The sequence below is a fragment of the Crocuta crocuta genome, unplaced genomic scaffold, assembly GCF_008692635.1.
Source record: "Crocuta crocuta isolate KB4526 unplaced genomic scaffold, BGI_CrCroc_1.0 scaffold26, whole genome shotgun sequence".
NCBI lineage: Eukaryota > Metazoa > Chordata > Mammalia > Carnivora > Hyaenidae > Crocuta > Crocuta crocuta.
In genome coordinates, this window is record NW_027532249.1 from 14864652 (window position 1) to 14885668 (window position 21017).

General features: G+C 40.3%; 1 protein-coding gene across 2 annotated transcripts in view; it reads left to right on the forward strand.

The window, feature by feature from the left end:
• LAMA3 (laminin subunit alpha 3) overlaps positions 1 to 21017 on the forward strand; it is a 263483-nt gene that overhangs the window by 200565 nt on the left and 41901 nt on the right. For both annotated transcript variants that reach the window (XM_077778240.1, XM_077778241.1), the window contains 14 exons: positions 2257 to 2363; positions 6187 to 6237; positions 7107 to 7258; positions 11716 to 11826; positions 11941 to 12052; positions 12281 to 12448; positions 13707 to 13903; positions 15076 to 15192; positions 15842 to 15996; positions 16306 to 16447; positions 17307 to 17409; positions 19073 to 19189; positions 19274 to 19453; positions 19967 to 20109. In XM_077778240.1, coding sequence (XP_077634366.1) covers positions 2257 to 2363; positions 6187 to 6237; positions 7107 to 7258; positions 11716 to 11826; positions 11941 to 12052; positions 12281 to 12448; positions 13707 to 13903; positions 15076 to 15192; positions 15842 to 15996; positions 16306 to 16447; positions 17307 to 17409; positions 19073 to 19189; positions 19274 to 19453; positions 19967 to 20109 — 1855 coding nt within the window. The remainder of the gene's footprint in view (positions 1 to 2256; positions 2364 to 6186; positions 6238 to 7106; positions 7259 to 11715; positions 11827 to 11940; positions 12053 to 12280; positions 12449 to 13706; positions 13904 to 15075; positions 15193 to 15841; positions 15997 to 16305; positions 16448 to 17306; positions 17410 to 19072; positions 19190 to 19273; positions 19454 to 19966; positions 20110 to 21017) is intronic.

Below are 21017 nucleotides of genomic sequence, written 5' to 3' on the forward strand. Positions count from 1 at the left end.
CCAGACAACCATGTTCTCTGCTCTTTATTTGTTGTACCAACATCATCTATGAAATCAGGAAGTTTCACTTCAGTCCATTGTGTTTGGACACTACCTAAAAATGAGAATAAGGGTACCGGTTATTTCTGTAATCAGTAAGTAATGCTTTTTGCAAGAAAAAGGAAGAAGTGGAATCAACCTTCCTAAATATTTATGTGACTTTAATATAAAGTGTTTTGTAATTATGCATCCTTTACATGGAAAGTTTAGATATAGGTGACATATCTAAAAATAAAGCATTTAAAACCTAGATCTTTTGCATATAGCATAGTTCATTAAGTAGAATATGGGGCCAGTCACATAAAGTAAAGCCTTATGCCAACTTGCTTAGTAGATTTAGATAAGCTACCTTAGCGTAGTTACCTTCCTGATAATTAAGGAAGACATGGGGTTTCTGCTTCCTATCCACTTTCTGAAATGTAATAATTCCAAATGATGCCAATTATACATAGATGTGAATATATATGTGTGTGTGTAGGTGTGTATGAATATTTCATCATGTCTTAAACTGGTAGCTAACTTTTATTGAGTGTCTGTTATGTCCAGGCATTATATTAGATTCTTCACTACATTATTTTTTATCTCATATTCATTGACCAAACTAGGTATTGATAGTGCAATTACTCATTTATTCATCCTGCATATTCTTATTTGGCACCTAATATAGGCCCAGGCACTCGCCTGCATGCAGGGATATATCAGCCAAAGAATCTATGCCCTGTGGAGTTTACTCTTTTTTTTTTTATTTTGTTTTCAATGTTTATTTATTTTTGAGAGACAGTGTGAGAGAGGGAGGGGCAGAGAGAGAGGGAGACAAGGAGTCAGAAGCAGGCTCCAGGCTCTGAGCTATTAGCACAGAGCCCAATGCAGGGCTTGAACTCATGAATTGGGAGATCATAACCTGAGCTGAAGTTGGATGCTTAACCAGCTGAGCCACCCAGGTGTCCCAAGTTTACATTTTCAAGGAGATGTAGATGAAGAAACTGAAGCTTGAAAGGTTAAGATAACAGCCCAAGGAGGCAGGGATCCAGCCAGGTCTTCCTAATAAAGCCCGTGTGCTTTGCACCATATTGCCATTGGCAAAGCCTATATAAATTACCTAACAATTCTGTGATGCAAAGCTTAAATTTGAGGAAGAGAGTCAGATACCACATTTTCTTGATTCTTTCAATTCCATAGAAGAGAAGACACCACACACACTTTGAGTTAATGACAATTTGGGGGAAGGGTAGCGTGAGAATGGAACTTTAGACAAATATTTTAGGGGCACCTGGGTGGCTCAATCGGTTGAGCGTCTGACTTCAGCTCAAGTCATGATCTCACACTCATGGGTTCGAGCCCCACATCGGGTTCTGTGCTGACAGCTCAGAACATGGAGCCTGCTTCAGATTCTGTCTCCCTCTCTCTCTGCCCTTCCACCACTCGCACTTTGTCTCTCTCTCTCTCTCTGAAAATAAACAAACGTAATTTAAAAAAATTTAAAAAAGAAAAAAATTATTTTAGTTTACCTCCTAATTCCAAAAACATTAACATGTGTCTGTTTTGTTGTTTGTTTTTTAAATAGGAATTCAGAATCAAGGAAATGTCCTCTAAAATAAGGAACAGAGTTCTCATCACTAAATTATCTAGAATAATAAAGGCTCTCAGCCAATAGGATAGGCGTTGTAACTACCCTCCGTTGTTGAGGCTCATTAAATACAGCCCTGCAGCAATTAGTGCAAATGGGAATTATGCAGGCTTAAAAGAGTTCAATAGGCAATATTCATAAAATCCCCATTGATGAACAAATTGAAAATCCTATGAATTTTACCTTAAAATTTTCTTTGAGGAAATTAGCCAAACATTAAGCAATATTTAATTGTGTGGTATCTTCAGGAACATAACTCTTGCATAAAATTCGTCCACCCCTGACTTTCATTAATGGTCAAACCACTGGCTCCTGTGTGCATTTTGTTCATCTGCCATTTGGTGATACAGGTAACTGAGGATTTTGTCATCCTGGTGTCGATGAGAGGGGAGCAACCTCTGCCTGCCTCCTACTTTCTCTGTTCTCATCCAAGCTATAAATATCTCTGCATTGAGACACACTCTCACAAATCAGCCTTACCCATTTAGGGTTACGATGGCCCAAACGGAGAGTTTGAAGATGGAGAAAATTGGATGGAAGAAATGATTAGTTCTTTGAGTGCTTCTCCTTTTTCTCTTTATTTTGCGTAGGTGTGCACCCGGATATTTTGGGAATCCCCAGAAGCTTGGAGGTAGCTGCCAGCCATGCAACTGTAACAATAATGGCCAGTTGGGCACCTGTCACCCCTTGACTGGAGGTAAGAGAGACTCACATCTTTGTTAACCTGCATTTATCAATCTGATATGAAATAGCAGGCCAAGAACCCAGGCAAATATCTTCAGGAAGCATAATACCCAGTTCCAGCCAACAGATGTTATGACAACCTTGGAAATGCTTAGGTAGTATTTATTTATAGTTTAGTGAGTAACTTACCTCAAGTAGGGTGTTTTAAAAAAAAATTTTTAACGTTTATTTATTTTTGACAGCAAGAGTGCAAGAAGAGATGAGGGGAGGGACAGAGAGAGAAGGCCCACAGCAGGCTCCTCACTGTGAGCACAGAGCCTGATTGCAGGGCTCGAACTCACGGAACTGTGAGGTCGTGACCTAAGCCACAATCAAGAGTTGGCTGCTTAACTGACTGTACCACCCAGGTGGTGGTACTATCACCTATCCTATCAACTGCACCTATCCTTAGATCCAAGGGATCCGCTTCTAGTAATTATATCTTGAGGATTTATGCACCCAAATAATTCGCTGCAAGGATTTACTTTTAGTGCTGCTTTGAGCAGAAAAGAGTAAAACTATTTCAAAGACCAGCAGTAGATTACAGAACTTCTTGGTTCTGACATGATATTAGCAGGGAAATGCTTACTGCAATGGAAAGATGTTGCTAACCTTCTACTAGATGAGAAAATGAGCCAAAACAGAAAATAAAACAGCAATCTACTTTTTTTTTTTAAGAAAGCATCTGGGCACACAGAATGAACTGTAAGAATATACAAGTTTTAACTGGGGTTGTTTGTAAATAAAATGACTGTAAGTAGGATTATATGTGAGCATGCACAAATATGGAGAGCTACATAAAGACACAGTGAGCCTCATTGGTTCTTTGCCAATTGGTTCTTTAAAAAAAAAAAAAAGATAAATTGCTTTTAAAAGTCAAGTAATTATAGTCAAAATAACCTCGGGTCCTACTTTTGTGATTCTGCTCAAATCTTTCTTGACATAAGGTTGTCATCACACCAGTTTTCTTCGTGTGTGTATCTGAAGAGGTCAACGTATTCTTTCTTGAATATCAATACATGTCTGAGATGTGGGTGGCATAGCTGGGATGGATTTCACATACCAAGGAAAAGAATCACTAGGCATTAGTGTGGGTTCATTAGGAGCAACTTGGAAGGAAAAGGAACACAATTTTCTTCCTTCTTCCTCAAAGAATATTAATGAGATTTATCTAGAAAATACCACAGATATAGTGTAATGCCAAACCTTAGATAAAATCTCTAATATTATACTTATGGACAAGATGAAGAACAACACCCTGAATGTATAGATTTGATCTGGTCAAGTGACAATTCCCATAGGAACACAGAGTATTCTATCATCAGTCTAGAATGAGGTATCTTCTGACATGCGCTGGGCCTTAATCCTTGGCTCCATCTTGTTCAATACTGTTGTCCTGAATGGAAATGTAGAAGGCATGCCCACCCAATTGTCAGATGACACAAAGTTGGGAGAGATAGAAAATGCCTCCTATGGCACATTTAGAATACTTAAGGGACTCAAGAGTCTAGAATAATGGGCCAGTTCTAACAAGACAACATGATGTTAGGGATAAGTGCCGGTTCTATAGTTGAATGGCATAAAAATAAGTGTGTGACAAGTGAGATGTGACTTAGTAGCACCAGATGAAAAAGACTAAGGCTTTAGTCAGCAGCGAGGTCAGTACTGCCCAGGAGAGTAATATGACCCCTAGGATACCTCATACAATCTGCAGTGAGTTCTGGAGTCTAAAACCAGGTGGTCCTCCATTCCCTGGCATGCTGCTCATATACATCTTCATGTGGGGCTCTGTTTCTAGAAGACAATAGACAAGCTGCAGTTGTTCAGAAAGAAATTGAGATATTGAAAACACTTTGAACCTTGTCACATGAAGGATTGACAAACCAGAACAGTGGAAAGAAGACTTGGAAAGGATGTATTTGAGACGCTGATTGATGTGTAGAAGGGTCCATCTTGTTCTATGTGACACAAGAGGTAGAACCCAAGGAATGGGAGCTAGAGGGAGGTCTATGTTAAATCATCCTAAGGAAGAAGTGTCCTGTGTTTAAAGATGAAAAAGACTGTTTTAGAAAAACATGAGTTCTGTGAATGGAGGCCTTCGAGGAGAAGCTTCACCATCACGCACAGCATGTTCATGAGATGAATATCTTTACAACCCTCTTTTTCTCCTACTCTAACAACAACAAAACCTGAAATAAGGATGGTAACTGTTTGTTCCCAAAATGGAAGAAAATGCTCACGCATGAGACTTTGTTTCTGTGAGCTTTTTTCCCCTCTTTTTCATTCTTTTTATTTTCATTAAAGCATACAGATTCCTTGGTGGTCAAAATTAAAACCTGTTGAGAAAATGCACTGATAAATCAATCACCCACATGAGGCAAGTCCCCCTGCTGGACTATTCAAGGAGCTGTGAAAGATTGTGAAGAAAATAAAACTATTTCCTTGTCGTAGGGAATTTACAGCTTAATTGAGGAAATAAAAGTGACATAGCTATCCATACACATAAGAATGAGTAATTAAAAAAAAGATGAGTAGGCCACCTGGGTGGCTCAGTTGGATAAGCATCTGACTCTTGATATCCACTCAGGTCATGAACCCAGGGTCGTGGGCTTGATCCCTGTGTCAGGCTCTGCATGGAATATAGAGCCTGCTTAAGATTCTGTCTCTCTCCCTCTCTCTCCGTATCCCACTCCCACCCTAACCCCACTTGCATGCATGCACTCTCTATCTCTCTCTCTCTCTCAAAAAAAAAAAAAGATGAGTAAGAAAAACCTATGATTATATATAATAAATTAAAATATCTACAAATATATAGAAAAGAGACACTGATTGTCTTTGAGTGGTGGTATCAAGGGTGATGTTTTTATATTATTTTTCTGATTTTCCCAAAATTTCCATAGTGAACTTGTATTATTTATGTTACAATCAAAAGTAAATGTGGTTTAAAGTATATGTATATACACACAAAGTGTGGAATATTGCCTGCCGCTGAGAAGACAAAATGTGAAAGCCTCCTTGTACATGTCTAAGAAGATTTCAAGCTTTGTGATATCCTGTGGTGAAATTAGATTATTTTTCTAGAGGGAAGGGAGAGGGCCTTTCATTGCAAAGATGCATGGTGTAGGGAAAAGAGTAGAAATGGAAACGGTAAAGAATGTCCAAGGAAGATCAGTAGGCTTTCTTGACTATAGTTGAGAACTTCAAGGTCTAGCTCATATCTGTGGTAATTGGCAGTGTGGGTCCACTAACATCGTGTGCATCTCTCTCTCTCAGCATCTGTCACACTGTTGTGTGATTTACCTACTTCCTCTGTGGGGCCAGTAAACTATAGGACAGCAGGGATTTTTGTCTTCCTAGCTCGGTGTTTCCTGTACATGGCACAAAGCCAGGGCACACAGTGGGTGCTCAAAGGTGCTCAATAAATGTTTACTGAATGTTCTTGAATGACACCGGAAAAGAGGTCAACAGTTGTATAGGAAGCTATCAAATGAAGAAAGCCTTCCCACTAACGATAAGGGGGTTTTAATTCGATAAGAATATCATTACCTTATATAGAGAAGAAACTGAATATACAGTCGGGGGGGTCATGAGAGAAGTTCCTGTAGCAAGACTGGTAAGAGATGGGAAGGCTTCCTGAACAATGGCAACAGGTAAGGAGGGAAGGGGGGAAGAGCCAGCGATGTCAGATAGTTGGGTGACTAAAATCTTCCCAAACTAGTTTTCCTGAAAGCCAAATTAAAAAACAGATGAAGAGGAGGTTTAATAACAATAGCTGCTTTGGTTATTCCTTGTTTCAGACTGCATAGACCAAGAGCCCCAAGATGGTGGCCCTGGAGAAGAATGTGATGGTGAGAAAAGAAAGCCTATCCCCCACTTCTCCAGCTGGTGGGGTTTAGTTTAAGATATGTGAGCCTCATGCTGGGATGTGTACTTTCCAGGCTGGGAAAGCCATGGTGGGAGGTGGGAGGGAGAGGACTTCTTACAGTCAAGCCCAGCCTCTGTCAACTCACAGCTTTATGACCTTGGGCAAGTGGCTGGACTTCTCCAAGCCTCAGTTTCATCATTTGTAAAATGGACATTATAACTATATGTACCTCACAGAGTTGCTGGTGAAATGCTTATAAATCCCTTACCACAGTGCCTGGCAAATAGCAAGCTCTCAGTAAATAAAAGCTATTTATTACTATTTTTGCACATACAAAGTAAGTAACAAGTTGCATAGAATCACCATTTTTTCCCAATTTTATTGAGATATAACTGACATGAAGTGTTGTATTAAAGTGCACAACATAAGGAGTTGATATATGTATCTATTGCAAATTGGTTATTACAGTAAGTCAGTTAAGAGCCATGACTTCACATAGTTACAGTGTTTTTCTAGTGATTTTAAGGCAGACTGTCTTAGCAGCTTTCAAATATACAATACAGTGTTGTTAACTATGGTTACCATGCTGTACATTACATCCCCAGGACTTATTTTTCTTATACCTGGAAGTTTGTAGCTTTTGATCCCTTTTGCCCACTTCCCCCACTCTACCGCTTCTTTTTAAAATGCTTCATGTCCAGAGATCTCTCTTGGGCAGAATGTCCCTCCCTGAGAAGTCCAGGATTATGAGTTTTGCCTGTGGTGATCTAAGGGCTGTAAGCCCTTGTGTTCTGTTTCCATTCTTATGGCTCCAACCCACAGCACATTCACCTTTGACTGTGGCCCCTACAGATTGTGACAGCTGTGTGATGACACTCTTGAATGACCTGGCCACCATGGGCGACGAGCTCCGCCTGGTCAAGTCTCAGCTGCAGGGCCTGACCGCCAGCACTGGCACTCTGGAGCAGATGAAGCACTTGGAGACCCAGACCAAGGACCTGAGGGTAAATACCCTGCGTACCCAGCACAGGGCTGGGTCCAGAATAGATACTTGGGGAATAGATGCTGCAGGAATGGATACCCCTCAAGTAGGAGACAGAGGGGTTGATTCCATTTAAGGCTTTTACTGATCCATATGAGGACTAGGTTTTTACTGTTGGAAAATACTAGTGAACATATAAAACTAATACTCTAAGTGAACCTTCTTTTTTTTAAGTTTATTTATTTATTTTGAGAAAGAGAGAGAGAAAGCACAAGCAGGGGAGGGTCAGAGAGAGGGAGAGAGAGAATCCCAAACAGTCTCCACACTGTCAGTGCAAAAGCCCGATGTGGGACTTGAACTCGCAAATCATGAGATCATGACCTGAGCCAAGATCAAGTGTCAAATGCTTAACCCACTGAGCCACCCAGGTGCTCCAAGAACATTCTTTACTTACTGAATGTTTCTGGGATAATTTTTCTTTTAGAACCCTTAACTAAGTATCTTGCATTCAAAAGAGTCAGAACAGATTTATATTAAATTGGTATTAACTCTCTAAATGATGGAATTTTCCAGTGAAGCCATGTGGGCCTGAGGTTTTCTTTGTAGGAAGATTTTTTGTTTGTGGATTTTTAAAAATAATAAATCATAAGTTCAGTCTTTAAAAAAGGGGCGCCTGGGTGGCTCAGTCTGTTAAGCGTCTGACTTTGGCTCAGGTCATGATCTCACAGCTAGGGGTTCGAGCCCCGAGTTGGGCTCTGTGCTGACAGCTAGCTCAGAGCCTGGAGCCTGCTTTGGATTCTGTCTCCCTCTCTCTCTGCCCCTCCCCTGCTCACACTGTCTCTCTCTCTCTCTCTCTCTCACAAATAAATAAAACATTAAAAAATTTTTTTTAAATAGATATAGGACTATTGGAGTTATCTGTTTCTTCTTGAGTGATATTTGGTAATTTGTGCCTTTCAAATACTTTTTCCATTTTATCTAAATTCTCAAATCTATTGACATAAAATTGTTCATAGTTTTTTCTTATTATGCGTTTAATACCTGCAAAATTTGTATTAATAAATATCCTGTCATCCATTCTTGATATTGGTAATTTATATCTCTTTTTTCTTGATTATTCTGGCTAGAGGTATATGAGTTTTACTGATCTTATTTTATTGATTTTTCCATTGTTTTTCTATTTTCAGTATCATTGATTTCTGTTGTTACTCATATTCTTTCTTCCTTCTGCTTGCTTTGGGTTTAATTCACTATTCATTTTCTAGTTTCTTAAGATGAAAGCTTATCTTACTGATTCAAACATTTTCCTTGTTTCTAAGCATTTCATGCTATGAATTTTCCCCAATGTACTACTTTAGCTGTATTCCACACATTTTGAATTGTTGTGCTTTCATTTTTATACAGTTCAAAAGATTTTCTTATTTCATTGAGACATATCTTTGACCCCTGAATATTTAGAATTGTGTTGTTTAATTTCCAGACTGTATGTTTTCCAAATAACCTCTTGTTATTGATTTCTCACTCAGTTCTGTTGTAGTCAGAGAGCACACTTTATATGACTCCAGTTTAGAAAAAAATTAATGTTTATTTTTGAGAGAGAGACAGGGTATGAGTGGGGAAGGGAAAGAGAGAGAAGAGACACAGAATCTGAAGCAGGCTCCAGGTTCTGAGCTAGTTGTCAGCACAGAGCCTGACACAGGGCTTGAACCCACAAACAATGAGATTGTGACCTGAGCCGAAGTTGGTTGCTTAATCGACTGAGCCACCCAGGCACGCTGTCTATGACTCCAGTTTTAAAAAATGTGTTGAGGTTTGTTTCATAGCCCAGATTGCGGTTCATTTGGGGGAGTATTCTATGTGCGTTTGGAAAGAAGTTGGCCAAGAGGATATCCAAGAGGAGAAGTAATAGAGCTAAGTCCACAGGGCCAGAGTCAGGCTCCCAGGGCCAGAGTCAGGCTCACTTCTGCCTGTGAAGGGAGGCTGAAAAACGGTCTTGAAACTGCCCAGTGCTCATTGTTGATCAGTGAGTATATGAGAAACTAGAGAATCTACAACCTTGCAAGCAAGACCTGGACATGATCCATAAACCAGTATCTTACTGAAATGTGACATCCTCAACATGACCATATTGTGCAAGTCCTTAGCTGCCAAAATAAGACCTGGTTCTGGACTAGAGGATCTAGGGTGGGAGCACTGATGACCATAAGATCACTGGTTAGGGCTCAGAGAGTGCAGGCAGAAGAGGGGACAATATTAACCTGCAAACATTGGGAAGAGACAGATAACAATACAAAAGACATCCAAAAGAGGCAACCATAAGTGCTCTTATAATGAGGGCTGATTCCAAACCTATGAGTGCTTATATGGCTAAGTACACAGTTGACCCTTGAACAACATGGGGGTGAGGGCCATCGACCCCCTGCATGGTTGAAAATCTGCATATAACTTTGGACTCCTAATAGGCTACTATTGACCAGGAGCCTTACCAGTAGCATAAATAGTTAACACATATTTTGTGTATGTGTTATATACTGTATTCTTACAATAATACCTAATTTTTCTAATTTTTTGGTATTACTCGGCTACCTGGTCCTTCTTTTAGTTTTTTTTTTTTTTAAATTGTTGCAAATCTCCAAAAGATCTTCCAACATATTTATTGGAAAAAAATATCCCTGTATAAGTGGACACAGGCAGTTCATACCAGCGTTGTTCAAGAGTGAACTTTATATAGCAAAAAATAATACTAGAAAAATGGCTCTTTTCCATCCCATCAGGGTAAAGTTTAGTCCACAATTTACAGGCTCTTAATATGGAGAGGAAAAAAGCCATTATGTTCTGAGAGAAGAAGTAGCCACTGGAGTTACTCTGATGTCATGAATATAACCCTGCATTTCTTCGGTAAAGGGCGGGCAGCCGGCATCTCAGTAGCTGTCCGATGTGCCAGGCTCTGTGCTCAGCGCTTTATTGAAGTCTTGCAGCATGCTATGAGGAAAACAGTGTTATTTTAATTTAGCAGGTATGTTAAAGCTAAGTAACTTGCCTCCTATCGCACAGCTCGCGCATGGTGGTTCTAGCTCAAATTACAAAGACCATATGCTTTACCTACTGTATGTTTTCTACTAACATCTATAGAATGACGTGCCTCCGTTTTCCTATGTTATTATTTTTTTAATGTTTTATTTATTTCTAGGAGAGAGAGAGAGAGAGACAGCGTGAGCAGGGGAGGGTTAGAGAGAGGGAGGGAGTCACAGACTCTGAAACAGGCTCCAGGCTCTGAGCTGGCAGTCAGCACAGAGCCCGACGCGGGGCTCGAACCCACGAACCGCGAGATCATGACCCAAGCGAAAGTCGGACGCTTAACCGACTAAGCCACCCAGGCGCCCCTTTCCTATGTTAAAATTAAAATAGTTGGGATGAGCACTGAGTGTTATATGTAAACCAACTTGACAATAAACTATAAAAAATTAAATTAAATAATTAAAATAGAACTGTCTTCTTGCTAGATCACACATACTCTGTGAAAACTCACCAGGAATAAGTATGAGAAGGGAAATAACATTTTTTGAATGTTCATGTGTACATGACACTTGATAATACCATGCGAACAACCCAGCAGCTTAATTATTATTAGAATCCCCAATTTACCGATGGAGATAAAACTCAGCGAGGCTCATCTACAAAGCTGCAGACCTAGTGTTTGCACCTAAGCTGTAAAGCCTGTGTTTCCCCCTCCCCCCCCAATCCTGGCTCTCTTGCATGCAAGTAGAGATAATAGTACAGCTTCTTCCTGTAAATTTCTTCAAGGTTTTAACAAGGCTTTTTTCCCAAAAAATTAGAAAATAATTACTACTTTAGATATTATACACAGGAATGTCACCCTCTAAAAGTAAGGAAACAGTTTAGTACCCCCCAAAAAAACAGGGGACCTGGATTCTGATCCTTAATCAATCAGTGATCATCTCTGCAAGCCATGGGGTGCACAAGTCACCCAACTTCTTTGGGCTTCTGTTTTTTCATTTGTAATATGAAAGCATTCAATTAAATGAGCTCTTAGTTCCCTTCCTGCTGCAAAATTCTTCGAATCTAATGGTTCCTTCACTGAATTAGCCTCAGGCACTGCTTTTAGTCTTATAATGTTAAATATGGGTTAAAAAACTGAGTGTTTTGTAGAGTCTAGAAAATAATACATCAGGTAAGAGGTATCCTCATTTCTTCATTTCTATGAGATTCAGTTACTGACTCAAGAAAAGTATCTCTTGTCTTTTTATGTTTATAATTTTATTTTAGAACCATATCACAACTCCCAGCAGAAAGTAGATTCTTCAAGTAGCTGATTTCAAAGAATCAAATCATTTCCTGTGGGCCAGCATTGGGCTTGCTAAATGAATCTTTCCATATCACCACCAGGATTACCAAGTTGATAGGACTTACTCCAAATTCCTGCTCTAATGCGAGATTAACTTTGCATTTTACTTTCAGAATCAGTTACTCAACTACCTTTCTGCCATTTCAAATCACGGATTAAAAATGGATGGTCTGGAAAAAGAACTGAGCAATTTGAATCGAGAGTTTGAAGCTTTGCAAGAAAAGGTAATGTGTTAGGTCAATAATGTTAACTTGTTGTTGTTGTTGTCCTCAAAATATTGTTAGTTTACACCCCCCCATCAACATAATTTGTTACTAGTCAATTTATTTTTCATATAGGTTGAAGTAAATTCCAGAAAAGCACAAACGTTACAAAGCAATGTTGATCAGACAACCCAAAGCGCAAAGGAGCTGGACACAAAGGTTAAAAATGTCATCCGGAATGTGCACAGTAAGGAGTTACTCAATCCAATTAATTATTTTTTTTATTACGTAGCCTATTCTGTGACCAACGCCCTGAAAGAATTTCTCCTTAAGAGTTCAACATTATGAAAAAGATCCTGTAGTGATACTAAAAAACTAATATGAACCTTCCATAAAAATCCCTGAATTTTTTTTTTTTAGTAGTCTTCTGGAGCCCAAGAATTCCCAGTTTAATAAACTACTCAATATTTTCTAGTTTTCCTGAAGCAGATCTCTGGGACAGATGGAGAAGGAAACAATGTGCCGTCGGGGGATTTTTCCAGAGAGTTCGCTGAAGCACAGCGCATGATGACAGAGCTCCAGAGCCGCAACTTTGGAAAGCACCTGAGAGAAGCAGAAGCAGACAAAAGAGAGGCTCAGCTCTGTAAGCGTGTTCCCAAATCCTTGCGTGCAACCCACTCTAATAATGGGTGTGAGGTACACTGTGCAAAGTCTATGTCAGGTCCCCAGTCACAGGTGGCTAGGTTAGTCATTTCAGCATACACAACTTTTTTTATTTATTAAAAAAAATTTTGTTTTAATGTTAACTTATTTTTGAGAGAGTCAGAGCGTGAGCAAGGGAGGGGCAGAGAGAAAGACACAGAATCCGAAGCAGGCTCCAGGCTCTGAGCTGTTAGCATAGAGCCCGATGCGGGGCTCAAACTCACAAACCATGAGATCATGACCTGAGCCGAAGCCCAACACTTAACCGACTGAGCCACCCAGGTGCCCCAATGTACATGGCTTTTAGAGCATGATGTGAGAATGGGTAGCTCCTGCAGGCTACCAAGAGGTTGTAGAATATAACATCTTACCATCATGTGAGAAAAAAAAAATAGGTTCTTCTCCTAAGATAACAGCACTGACACCTCCTTTTCCATTTTAACTGCATTTTTATTCTTCATTCAGTTCCATCCAGCTTTCTCATTATATCATATTTTAATGGTCACCTCACCAGCGCAGGGGTCTTAAATCACAATTTGATATCAACACTACTATTGCCGAAACCAAAAACTGTAGTAGAAATTAAAGGAACATATCTAAAGGTTTTACTTAGGGAAAATGCCTCCTTAGTTCAAAACTGTGAGTAATATGTCTGGTGCATATTTTTTCAAATACTGTTCTTTCTTCTCTGGTAAAATGATGTCTGAATAGTTAATATGCAGATGGTAGCAGTTTTCTTTTGGTATTTGTATTGTTTAAATTTAATATTAGTCTTTGCTTTTGACTGAGGAAACAGTGTGAGTTTGCAGTTAATAGTAGTTAGTAATAGTAGCTAGTAGTAGGTTAGTTGGTAGTGTTAATAGTAGTGTTTGGAGCACGTGCTTTATCCTCTGCAGATCTTGTTCAAGTGCCAAGGCTGATCGGTCGTGCAACATTGGATCAGTCACCTAATTTCTCGGGCTCCCCATTTGCATTTCTGAAACACGAGCCTGCTATTATTGTTTTCATGCAGTTATGTGTGCACACACAGCAATGCAGACAGCAGGTGCATCATAAATGTTAGTTTCCTTCCTCATTCACTTGCAAGTTCAAGGAAAACCATGAAATGAGCAGAAGCTCCTTTCTTCCTCAGTAGTCTTCATAGCTTAGCTTAGAGGTACTCATCTCTCCGGTGAAAAACAAAAAGTGATATATTTCAGTGCTGAATCGGATACGGAGCTGGCTTGAAAACCACCAAGTGGAGAACAGCGCACTTGTCAAGAACATACGGGATGCTTTAAATGAGTACGAAGCCAAACTCGGTGATCTGCGTGCCACACTACAAGAGGCAACTGCCCAAGCAAAGCAGGCCACTGGCCTCAACCGAGAAAACGAGAAGACTTTGGAATCCATCAAGGTGGGTTTACCATCAGAATCTGCACACTTTTATTAATGACAAAGATGAGGGGGGGCAGGGATCTTTATCATTAATAAAGCAGCAGAGCCAGGCACCTGTCTGTACATCTGGCCTGAGCATACCTGTCTGTACAGCAAATGCTAATCAAGTGGGAATAAGGGATTAAATGCAAAACCAAAATTATTCCTACTCCCTATTCACTAGAAATGATTGTGAACTTAAACCACAGAGAAAGCAGAGCAAATTGCTTTAGTCCTTCCCCTGGCTGATGGAGGAGTACTGGAGGAATAGCATCACCAAGTCACCAAGTAGATGAGAAATTAAACCAATATTGTTATAATTAAATCAAAGTATATAATATATGTCTTAAATAACTGACTTTTCGTGTCAGCTGTGTAAACATCATTATCCTAATCACCGGCAAGGGCATTTTAAGCCATTATCTTACAGGAAATAGATTAAGGCCTCATGTGGAAGCTGCAGAGACAGAATCTGGAGCTCCAGATTCTATAGTATTTTTTTTCAGGGGTGCACACTGTATGCTGAAACAGCAACACAAATGTGAGGCGTTCTTAAATGACAGTAAGATCAAAGTGGAATAATGTAGGATTGACCCCCCAAAAGAAGCACTTGGTCAAAGAAAATAAATAATATCTTAGTCGATGGCAATATGCTTAACTCCCAAAGCCTCTTTAGACGGCTGTTGGAAGTCACTGATGATGCCTAGGGAAGGGAGCATGATCCGACTTTATGGGTGCGTGAGCTTTGGCGCCTCCTAGCCTGACTTCGCAGATCCTATGTGCCCTCTCGTTGGAGTGCCTCTCCAACCTCATGCATGTAGAGCGTCATGATGACTGGTGCTGATTTGTTCAGAAAATCCCTTATGCGGCCTCACAAACCAGAGCTTACTTACCTGTCCACCTCACTCGCCCAGTTGCCCCTGGCTTAGAAAGCTTCCCGAACGGTGCGGACTGTTGTTTGGCGGGCATGTAGTTTGGGGAAACCGTGACAACACACCCAGACAGCAAAGTGAGCTGATTACCCTGCACTTTGTAGTCACCTGCATGGTCTTTCGGTTTCCAGAAAACGTTGTGACTCTGAAATGACTTGTGTGTGGTTGCCCTGGTCATATACCACGTAGTTCAAACAGGTGTTCTTTTTCTTCTCACCAGAGACAAGTTAAAGAAATGAATTCCCTCCAGAGTGATTTCACCAAGTACCTAACCACCGCAGACTCATCCTTACTGCAGACAAACACCCAGCTGCAGCTGATGCGGAAAAGCCAGGAGGTAGAGGCAGGCTTGTTCTCTGAACACTGAAGAACATTAACATTCGATACAAGGAAACTCTGAACTGGGCTAACTTGTATTTTTTTTCTTCAGTACATGTCTTTTAGATGGAAGGAAATCAACCAAGATGTTATTACCATAGTAATACATAGTAATACCCTTGGGGCATGGGGGGTGTGAATGATGTGTCCTCTTGTATGTCTATATGTATTACTTAATTAGCCCACTAGGAGCAGATGTTACTATTGTGATAACAACAACAACAAAAAAATTGGAATGCTGTTTTTAAAATATCAAGCATGCTTTTATTAGCAGAACATATTTAGGACTCATAAAAGGTTGACCACGTCGACAGCCCCATGGGCATTTTGCAAATATCTTCTATAATCGCTATTTCTGGATCAGAAAATTAAGAGGTTTTGGTTTAGTACAACTTTACGCTAATGATGACAGTGTGCTTTTATAAAATTTATCAGAGGGGGCACCCACCCTAAGAAAATTGTTCAAATGGTGGTAAAACTTGGAAAAATGTTATCAGTGCCACTAGTGAAAGAACTTGTCCTGGGAACATGAGGTTTATGACAGAGTGCGAGAAAATGGTATATACATTCTTAAAGTGACACTGTCTCTGTTTACTTGAAAAAAATAGGAATATGAAAAACTAGCTGCCACTTTAAATGAAAAAAGACGTGAACTAAGTGACAAAGTGAGAGAACTTTCCCAGTCAGCCAGCAAAACCTCTCTGGTGGTGGAGGCAGAAACACACGCGCAGTCTTTACAGAAGCTGGCAAAGCAGCTGGAGGAGTGAGTGACCCCCATGTCTAACTGTAGGGACTGCTGGAGCCTACTGTGAAAGCCTCCCTGACCTACCTACCGAGCTGGGGCCCCAGAAAGGGGGGGGGGGAGGGGTGGTGGGCAGGACCCAGGGCCCAGGTCCAAACCCAAGCTGTGCTGAGGGTGTGATTCCCAGATGCATCCTTGCCAGCTCAGGTCTCCATTTGTCAGATGAGGAGGCTCATCAAGGAGGCAGAGGTGGGTTGCAGGGGGGAGGGCAAAGGGCCCCTCAGCCGCAGGCAGGGGCTGCTGGAGCCCTTCACCCACTCTGTCTTCCAGGATCAAGAGGAATGCCAGTGGGGATGAGCTGGTGCGCTGTGCCGTAGATGCTGCCACCGCCTACGAGAACATCCTCAATGCCATCAGAGCAGCTGAGGACGCGGCCGACAAGGCCACCAGTGCATCTGAGTCTGCCCTCCAGGTGGGCACCTGCACTGGCATCTTTTCTGGATGCACTCTGGAGATGACTCGTCTCACTTTCTTTTCATGTGCACTGAGGAATATAAACAAGCATTGTTTTAAATCAGAACTTATTATATAGAATAGGCTTGAACTTGCTCAAGGTCATTGAACTTGCTCAAATGTGGATCATTTCTGTGTTTACCTGACTGTTTTGATAGATGTAGCACAGTTTTAAAAGCCATTTGTAAAACCAAATAGAAATTATACTGATACCAACATCAAGCCAAGATGAGTGGTGTATCTTGCTTCTTCCTAGATATGATTTTAGGCTGATTAAGTATTGGCATTTCCCAAAGAAGAGGGAGATTTTTGTACACAATTTGGTAACCATTTATTTCCTGTCATTTGTCTTAACACCTGGGCATGTCTTGGAGTCCTATGAGATCTTATATGTACCATATAATATTCCCATATCTAAAAATAAAGCACAAAATATTAAATATCAAAAAATTAGGGGATAGGCCTTCTCGGAAGGTTAAAGACCTTTATCTCCCAAATACTAAAAACCTAAAAGCAGCTCTTTTCTTTCTTCTGTTATTAAAGAGGGTATTGTGCAAACTATAGGGAGCAATTGAGACAGCATCACATAATTTGTCAGTATGTCACCAGGGAAGTATCTCCCTCCCCAAACCACACATCCCTGCGTACAGCCCCAACTGTATCCTTTAAGGAACAGTCTTTTTAAACTTCCCCCTCACCTTTAAACCTCATCCTTTAAAGATTAACAATAAGGGCTTTTAGAGTAGGATGAAAAAATCTTACTCCACATTTCCAAAGGAATGCTACATGCTTAAGGCTGATAAATGCTTTGCTTTCAGACGGTGATAAAGGAAGGTCTTCCAAGAAAAGCAAAAATCCTGAGTTCTGACAGTGATAAACTATTAAAGGAAGCCAAGCTCACACAGAAGAAGCTACGGCAAGGTATTGGGGCTTGGGGGGTGGGGAGGAAGGGAAGGCTGAGATAGGCAAGGGTTTGAAAACATCCTGTTAAGACCAGGAGAAGCAGCAAATTCTAGAAGCACATGCTCTTCTTGAATCTCAGTGTCAAGGCAGATGATATGTTGTAGATCCGTGGTCTATTTGATAGATTTTATGTTTCCACCCCGTATTCTAACATATACTAAGTTAACTAGAACCTCATGAATATACATAAATCGTGAAGGTGATCAGTGACCATGACATTGGGAACTCACACAGCATAGAACTATGTGCAGGGCCAGTTTTTCTCATTTAAGGCCCAGATAATAGTTTCAGGTCACTAGAGCTCCAACATTTCTTTAGTCCTAAAATGCTAGTAAGTAAAAGTACCAGAAGTCACTACCACTTTGAAGCATGGGAATTTTTGAATCATACATTTTATCTTTGAAAATGTCCATGTATTTAATTTTTTTACAAAACAATTAAACCATCTCATCTCACCAAATTCTGGTGTTCTGAAAATGGTGTTTCTTGATTTTCTCTGGTCTCTTTTGGTCACTGATGGCCAAGAAACTATATCAGCATTTTTGAGGGATTAGATGCCTTCTGACAGTAAATAAATATATTTATCCTTTTTCATGTTTAAAAATTAAGTACATGAAACATTGCCTACAAAAAATACGTATTAACATAGAACAATTTGCTTATTAGCAAATTGCAGAAATTAAAATTTCCTGGTATGACATCTCTTCCCTTTACAAAGTATGAGCTAAGAGGTGAGGATCGGTGTTTTAAGTAGGGTTGGGATGCTTAACTACATTGACATTTTTTTCTTTCGTTTCCTACCAGCTTGCCTACTTGCTTCTTTTTACCTTTTGATCCCCTTTACACCCTGGGGCTCAGGCCACCACTAATAGGTTCCCTGTATTTAGGGAATGTTTTTAGATTCCACATATAAGAGAGATCATAGGATATTTGTCTACATTGTTATTTAAATCAGTCCTGGAATCATAATTTAAACCATATATCATCACTTAGGTCTTAAAGCATTCTCTGGTCGTTTTCCATTACCTCAAAGTGGCAACGTTATCAACTAGGAATGTCTGTGAACTCCTTCCTTTTCCCTGAATCCTCTTAAATGTGTCAGTTGGAACTGGACAGAAACATACAATGCCTATTTTGCCAGTGCATTTGCTTGGATGAGGCTCTCTCAACAGCACTCCTTTATTATATTCCAACTGAAGAGGCATCCTTTCTGCATCATTCATTCATTCATTCAGTAAGTGTGAGTAATATAAAGCTCAGACTAGTGCCAGACAATGCACTGTGACACAGCCACGAATAAGACAGTCACATCCCTTTCCTTCACTAAGCAGAGACATTTGCCCTGACCAAAATGGAAGTTAAACTGCCCCTAAATGATTAAGCCTCTCCCTTTCTTCATGATGCATTTCCAAGCAGCCTGATACCACAGGCTCAGGCAAGCTCCTGGCCTCTGTAACTAGAGGTCCCTGGAGCTGTGGGTCTAAGGCACATATAGTGGGCATCTCTGAGATGCAGGTCTGCTCAAAGCTCTGCAGATGCTGGCTACTTCAGGGGCCACCAATACCAATGAAGGATCAAAATCCATAGGGTAATTGTCTCATGATGCTTTATTTTATTTTAGAAATCAGTCCGGCTCTCAACAACCTACAGCAAACTCTGAAAGTTATAACAGTTCAGAAAGGATTGATCAATACCAATATCACTGCCATCCGGGATGACCTCCGTGGAATACAGAGAGGTCAGCATCTCCCTACCCACTGTACTTGGCTTCTTTTGTCGACCATTTCAGACATTTACACCTCCTTCTTTGTGTGTGCATTAGATGACATCAGTGATATGATCAGCAATGCAAAGAGCATGGTCAGAAATGCCAACGACATCACAGATGAGGTTCTAGATGGGCTCAGCCCCATTGAAATAGATGTGGCAAGAATTAAGGACACCTATGGGAGCACACAGAGTGAAGACTTCAACAAGGCTCTCACTGACGCAGATAACTCAGGTATCAGGCATTCTTCAGCCAGGACATATTATCCATTTTTTCCATTGTTATGTGCTTTGGTCAATTTATGTAAATTCTTCCCTGATAAAGTCTGAAATTAGAAATTAAAATATTAGAAAGCAACTTCACATAATACATTCAAAGAATATGGGTATTCTATTAGAAAGTCTAGGTAGGATTTTTTTTTTCATCCGTTAACATTCCTATTGATTTTCCCTTTTGTAGAGTGGAGATCTAGGTCCCCTAATCATGAGGTATTAAATTACAACTGATATTAAGAATCAAAAAAATAAAGACTTCTTTTCTTCTGTAGCAGTCAAGAAAGATGATTGGATATCTAGGAAGGATAAAATCCACAATGTGTTTAGGGAAGGTATCCCCTGACTCTGAGTCATCCTGTCCAATAGTTGGGACCCAAATGTAACACTTGACAAATATCGTCAATGAGAAAATTTGTATTTAACCTGTATCAACTCACAATTATAAATTTCTGTTCTGTAATCTCCTCAACAGTGAAGAAATTAACCAACAAACTGCCTGACCTTTTGAGCAAGATTGAAAGTATCAACCAACAGCTGTTGCCACTGGGCAACATCTCTGACAATGTGGACCGTATCCGGGAGCTAATTCAGCAGGCCAGAGATGCTGCAAATAAGGTAGGTGTGTCCCCACGTTGCCAGTGATTAAGGCTCTTTCTTTGAGAAGTTAGCACAGTCCTCAAGAAAGGGAAGGCATTTATTTACACAGAAACTGGTTGTCTTTCTTTCTCTAATCCTTTAGTTGTTTGGCATGTGAAAGTTGACTTCCTCCTGTCATCCTTCAAAAGTGTACATTACCTCCATGCCCTAAATGATCTGGAACGTCATAGACCAGAAGCAGTGTCCTCCCACTGAGTTTATGCAGGCAGGAAGAAGGGTTCTCCTCCACACCCCAGCTGCTGAAGTGTTATTGCAAGTTCAAGGAAGGGTTCTGTGAGCAGAATGTGCCAATGTGACACTGCACAGCACCTACTTTCTTATTATAACTTGAAAGTTAGAGAATCCACCTTTATTGAGGATGGAGGAATGGTTCCTGCCATCAAGGGCGGTGATCTAAACACAGGATTATAGCAATTTGTCTTCATTGGAACACAAATTCATCAGCCTTTGTTATTTTCACTTGACAATATTTACTTGAATTCCTGCCACTTCTCTATCAGAATTTGTTTTGACCTAAAATAATATTACTGAAACATCTTGCTTTTTTTCATCCGCCCCCTATGAGATATTTGGAGACAGAGGGTTGGGAAGCCAAGTCAGAATATCACTGCCCTAAAGGCACTGTGGTTGATTTCTGGGCTCACTATTTTTAGAGAGCCCTGAGGCACTCATTTTTAAGGACTGACAAATGCAACCATAACATGTAATATATTCATGGGGAATTATTCCTTCAAGAATTTATTTTAAAAATATTTTTGGGGGCGCCTGGGTGGCTTAGTCGGTTAAGCGTCCGACTTTNCGCCAAGCGCCATGCTAAGTGCTTCTACACGTTAGCTCATCTGCACGAATACCTCCTAGTTGGAGCT